This window comes from Styela clava, chromosome 9 (assembly GCF_964204865.1).
Source record: "Styela clava chromosome 9, kaStyClav1.hap1.2, whole genome shotgun sequence".
Classification (NCBI taxonomy): Eukaryota; Metazoa; Chordata; class Ascidiacea; order Stolidobranchia; family Styelidae; genus Styela; species Styela clava.
In genome coordinates, this window is record NC_135258.1 from 23,471,408 (window position 1) to 23,477,803 (window position 6,396).

Sequence of the window (6,396 nt, forward strand, 5' to 3'; positions counted from 1 at the left end):
GGAACCGGAATTGTGGGCTGGAGTAACCTTGCTCTACAACAAAATGCCACTGTGTCCACGTGTAATAATTATATTCCTGATAACTTCTTACCTTTTTTTAGTTAATCTGAAGCAAAGTTTTGAACGATACTTCGCGTTACAGAAATACTTGAACTGAACTAGAGCCTCTAAAACTGGAAATTGAAATTGTGGGCTAGAGTAATTTTTTGCAGCAACAGAAGACCTACAAATTATCCGAAAACACTAGATGTCAGTAAATAACCACGGGCAAGAACTTGGATTTTCGATGGAAATTGACAATATTACCTATATTTAAAATTGTACATTGCAATTAAGTGAATAAATAAATTACACAACGAGTGCAACCTTGAATTCGAATTCAACACAAAGGTAAAAATAAGGGATTGTGGAATTGTTGAAGTAATCCTTTTCTACTTCTGAAATAATTTATTTTCGGTCAATATTCAATAATAGAAATAGATATTTTGGAGCAATTGCCACGCATGGGTATATAACAGTTGAGTAAAGTATAAAAATACCTTTCAGAAAATGATAAAACAAACTTGTTCTCTTTGAGGAGTTAATATGCAAATTAGCTTTGAAATAATCCTCTTCTGCGTCTGAAATAATTTTATTTCGGTCGATATTCAGTATTAGTTATTACTACCTTCTCAAGACTTGCCACGCATAAGTTTATTATAGTTGGATAGAGTATAAAAATACCTTTCAGAAAATGATAAAATAAACTTGACCTCTTTGGGGAGTTAATATGGAAATTAGCTATGAAATAATTCTCTTTTATGTCCGAAATAATTTTATTTCGGTCGATATTCAGTATTAGTTATTACTACTTTCTCAAGACTTGCCACGCATAAGTTTATTATAGTTAGATAGAGCATAAAAATACCTTTCAGGAAATAATGAAATAAACTTGACCTCTTTGGGGAGTTAATATGCAAATTAGCTATGAAATAATCCTCTTCTACTTCTGAAATTATTTATTTTCGGTCGATATTCAGAATTAGTTGTTACTACTTTCAAAAGACTTGCCACGCATAAGTTTATCATAGTTGTATAGAGCATAAAAATACCTTTCAGAAAATGATAAAATAAACGTAACCTCTTTGGGGAGTTAATATGCAAATTAGCTATGAAATTATCCTCTTCTACGCTTGAAATAAATTATTTTCGGTCGATATTCAGTATTAGTTATTACTACTTTCTCAAGACTTGCCACGCATAAGTTTATCATAGTTGGATAGAGTATAAAAATACCTTTCAGAAAATGATAAAATAAACTTGACCTCGTTGGGGAGTTAATATGCAAATTAGCTTTGAAATAATCCTATGCTACGTATAAACTGATTTTTTGATCATTATTCAGTATGAGTTATTACTACTTTCTCAAGATTTGCCACGCATAAGTTTATCATAGTTAAATAGAATATAAAAATACCTTTCAGAAAATGATGAAATAAACGTTACCTCTTTGGGGAGTTAATATGCAAATTAGCTATGAAATTATCCTCTTCTACGTGTGAAATAAATTATTTTCGGTCGATATTCAGTATTAGTTATTACTACTTTTTCAAGACTTGCCACGCATAAATTTATCATAGTTGGATATAGTATAAACATACCTTTCAGAAAATGATAAAATACACTTGACCTCTTTGGGGAGTCAATATGCAAATTAGCTATGAAATTATCCTCTTCTACGTGTAAAATAATTTATTTTCTGTCAATATTCAGTATTAGATATTTCTACTTTCTCAAGATTTGCCACGCATAAGCTTATCATAGTTGGATAGAGCATAAAAATACCTTTCAGAAAATAATAAAATAAACTCGACCTCTTTGAGGAGTTAATATCCAAATTAGCTATGAAATTATACTCTTCTATGTGTGAAATAATTTATTTTCGGTCGATATTCAGTATTAGTTATTACTATTTTCTCAAGACTTGCCACGCATAAGTTTATTATAGTTGGATAAAGTATAAAAATACCTTTCAGAAAATGATAAAATAAACTTGACCTCTTTGGGGAGTTAATATGCAAATTAGCTATGAAATTATCCTCTTCTACATGTAAAATAATTTATTTTCGGTCAATATTCAGTATTAGTTATTACTACTTTCTCAAGATTTGCCACGCATAAGTTTATCATAGTTGGATAGAGCATAAAAATACCTTTCAGAAAATAATAAAATAAACTTAACCTCTTTGAGGAGTTAATATCCAAATTAGCTATGAAATTATACTCTTCTATGTATGAAATAATTTATTTTCGGTCGATATTCAGTATTAGTTATTACTATTTTCTCAAGACTTGCCACGCATAAGTTTATCATAGTTGTATAGAGCATAAAAATACCTTTCAGAAAATGATAAAATAAACTTAACCTCTTTGGGGAGTTATTATGCAAATTAGCTTTGAAATAATCCTCTTCTACGTCTGAAATAATTTTATTTCGGTCGATATTCAGTATTAGTTATTATGTGAGAGTTTCTGTCACAAAATTCAATAATGTTGTTAGACCTCGTCACCCCCTTCTTCCATATTACATTGATTACTTATCGTTCTTGATCGGTGAATATGTTGATACGTATATTTGTCTGTCTGTATGTCTGTTTGTTAGACACTTTCGTATGTTACGCGATATCTCACGAACGCGAGGTTGAATCTGCTCCAAATTTTGCATCTGCATTCATATCTTGGATGATTGATCTATAGATTTTGGATGATTTATGTGGTATAATCAGCGAGTTATTAATTAATTAGTGATATGACATATGGTGTCGCTATGGAGTCAGAATCTAAACCGCGCTTTCGATCGATAAGTGTTCGGTCTCCGACCGATAATCTCGTTTTATATCATTGATGAGTATAATAAATTTAACATTTGTGGTTGATTCTTCAGATATCATCAGGTGCAGTCAATGGAGCCTAACGCACAAAAGCATCGACGAATCTAAGGATTCAACGATTATTTCACATATGGGTCATAGACCATAATTTAATCCTAATTTTTATTATTTTGGTACTATTGCGAATTTCAGACTAGCGAAATGACTCCGGTGGTATTTGTACCAGAAATTATAGCCTGACCCTAACTCATGGGTTTAACCACCCGCATATTGATTGAACCCGCGGGTGATATACGGGTGCAAATGTATGGGTTCAAATGTACAGTCACCTAATTTAACCTTTGGTTGTCGATTAGGCATTATTGCACGAAATGCAGATTGTGCAATTCAGTTGACTGGTACAGTTACAAAACGAGAGTCTGCGTCTCCAAGACGAGAGCGCGGTGATCAAAGGATTTAACCGACTGGTCCCCGTCGAATAAATGCAAATTCACATTGCAATTCGTTCCATTTCCACGTTTCATGCTACAGTGTTGCGTCTCAAATACTATACAAATACGAATTTTTGGAGTTTACTGCGGTAAAAAATATATCAAGAACTTCCAAGGGTTGTATCACGATGAGAGGTTATCGTACCAGGCCAATTCAATATGCGAGGGGGGTATCTGGAAAGCAAACTGCGTACTTGAGAGCTAAGCCCGATGGAAGAAAAAGACTGCTGCTGTTTTCGGACAGCAATGCAAGAAATCTAGTGCATCCCCGGGTATGTTGTTATAACTATCTAACTATAAAACTCGAATATCTGTCGGAGACCAAACACTTATCGATCGAAAGTGCGGTTTCGATTCTTTATCTATAGTGACACCATGTGGCATATCACTAATTAATTAATAACTCGCTAATTATACGACATAAATCATCCAAAATTTATAGGTCACTGGTCCGAGATATGATGAATGCACATGCGCAATTTGGAGCAGATTCAACCTCGCGTTCGTGAGATATCGCGTAACATACGAAAGTGTCTAACAAACAGACATACAAATATACCTATCAACATACTCACTGATCACGATCGATAAGTAATCAATGTAATATGGAAGAAGGGGGTGACGAGGTCTAACAACATTATTGAATTTTGTGACAGAAACTCTCACATACAAAGTTATACATTCGAAGTGCTTCTATAATAATTTAAATCGGGCCGCAGGCGAACGATTGCTATATAACTTTCCATGATTAGGTAACCATTGATTCAAGCGATTTTGGTAAATTGGAACATTAATGTATGGTAATTGTTACGAAATAGGTAAGATTTAACAGCATTAATACGTTTATTTACCATAAATATCGATATCTGCATGAACGGAACGAAATAACTCGTCATATTATTACGAAGCTTGAAATATTTTTAATATCAAGACTATTTAATTACGACTGGACACTTATGCAGGTCACTTTTATAAATCTATCTTTTCATAAAGAATCATTTATTTATTTAACGGAACAACAATATTCTATAGCAGTAAACTTATATGCTGCATTTAGAATGTTCGACAAAAGCAAATTTTCGATTTCTTAATTCCGCAGTTATCATGAAACCATTTTTGATAATAATACACGCTCAAACTTGTATTGCAGGTAATCTTTCCCTCACGCTCTTGTCAGTTCGCATTTTCTGCCAACTGCTTGCCGGGTGCGGATATGTTGGCTGGAGGAAGAGAATTGAGGTCTACGCCATTCCCCAGCATTGACTACCTGGTAGTTGCGCTGGGGACGAATGACGTCGCCAACTACAATGGGCCTTCAGGATCGTTTTCAAGGAACTCTCACAGAGTTGCAGTGAACTTCCTAGAAAAGTGCAGGAAAGCTTATCCGGATTTCAAGGTGAGGTTAACGACATATTTAGAAGCTCGAATGCAAGTTTAGTCATATGAGCAGTGTCGGATTTAAACGATTATAAGCCCTAGGACAGTGGTTCTCACTCGCGGGCACGAAGCAGTTCATGGGGGGTAACGGTACAAGGCTAATAATTGATCATAAAGCGACTTCGATTGCATACTTTCCTTATAAAATAAAATTCAGTGCTCAAGCGTTCATCGCAGTTTTATTGCATGAATAGATTATTTGGGATCACCGTATCTATCACTTTTTTGTGCGCGAATTGTTTAATCATAATGAAATTTGAAATCTACCAATCAAAATAGTTCGCCGGTTGGCCGTCTATTCTGTGCAGGTTCACTAAACTGCGTCTTCGAGATAACCTTCGCTATCATATTATAACGCAAGGCAAAAACGTATTTGTAAATTCCTAATGCGCAAAATACGAAAATGGAACGACAGTTGCGTTGATTTTGGCTTTACGAAAATAAAATCGAGATGATAATAGACTAAATGCCTGAATTGCTCTTATGTAATGAGTGGTGAATCATTACTTTCATTTAAATTCTAAAACCTCAGTCACAAAAAATCACCTCCCGGCGAAAGACGTCGCCATCCAGCCATCGGTTTCTTGACTGCGAAGCGAGTTAGATTTGACAAGGAAGCAACATTGAGCAAACATAATTTAAATTTTCGAAATCGGGGTTTGGCGATATAAAACATCGTAAAACTTTCAATGTATAACATAACCTGGTGCTCTTTAGTATTTTTGATATTTCAGATATGTGTGTCGTGTATTCTATGTAAAAAATATTGGAGGAATTAATACTAACTGACTCTTAACATTTTTCAAAAAAGGATATTTTTATTGTGAATTTCCAACCACGATGGTTGAACCGGTATTTAAAAAATTTACGTTTTTTTCCTTCAGTTTCCGGGCGTAACTAATCAGAAAATAGTAATTAGAAGCCAGAAAAATGTATTTCACCCAGTATCAGCAGTTTCGGTCGTATTGGTCGTATGTAGGCAAATTACAATATGATGCTTTTTCAATTCACAAAAAAGATACACTTTAAAATCGTTTTTTTTTGTTAATCACCTGCTAATATTTGATTTTTTCCCCAGATTTTGTTGGCAAAAATCTTGCCCCAGACCGGACGTCATTATCTTGTTCACCTGGCCAACGTTGTTCTTGGGACGATAGCGTCGGATGCTATAGTACCGCTATTGGACCTCGACGTCGGCAGCTCTGGCGAATACTGGAGCGACCGCCTTCACCTCTCCGATGTTGGACTTAAAATATATATGAAAAAATTGGACCGTGCAGTGACAAAAATAATAGAAAAGGATGAAACCAAGGTGTTTTAAAAAACAATTTGAAACAAATTTTCAATTTCATTCTGAGTTTTTTTATTCATTTCAATATTATTTTACGTAATAAAAATACAATTTTCACATATGTTAAGTCTCAGTATGAATGACCATGGAATGCCAGAGTAGCTTTCCCTGGAAGTTGTATAGGAACTCAGCGTTAACATAGTGATTCCGAGACCGTCGGTCTCAACTACGTGACAGTAAAACACAAATATGGATTGTTTAGGGGAAAATGTCTGGGCGTTCTTACCCCCGTACTAATAATAGGCGT

At 34.4% G+C, this 6,396-nt stretch overlaps 1 protein-coding gene across 1 annotated transcript; it reads left to right on the forward strand.

Moving 5' to 3' along the window:
• The first annotated feature begins 3,345 nt into the window (after positions 1-3,345).
• Positions 3,346-6,119, forward strand: LOC120335056 (uncharacterized). The gene is made up of 3 exons (XM_039402559.2): positions 3,346-3,633; positions 4,512-4,757; positions 5,877-6,119. Exons 1-3 carry the CDS (start codon positions 3,490-3,492, stop codon positions 6,117-6,119), a joined length of 633 nt encoding a protein of 210 aa, XP_039258493.2. The 5' UTR covers positions 3,346-3,489.
• Positions 6,120-6,396: the final 277 nt, after the last annotated feature.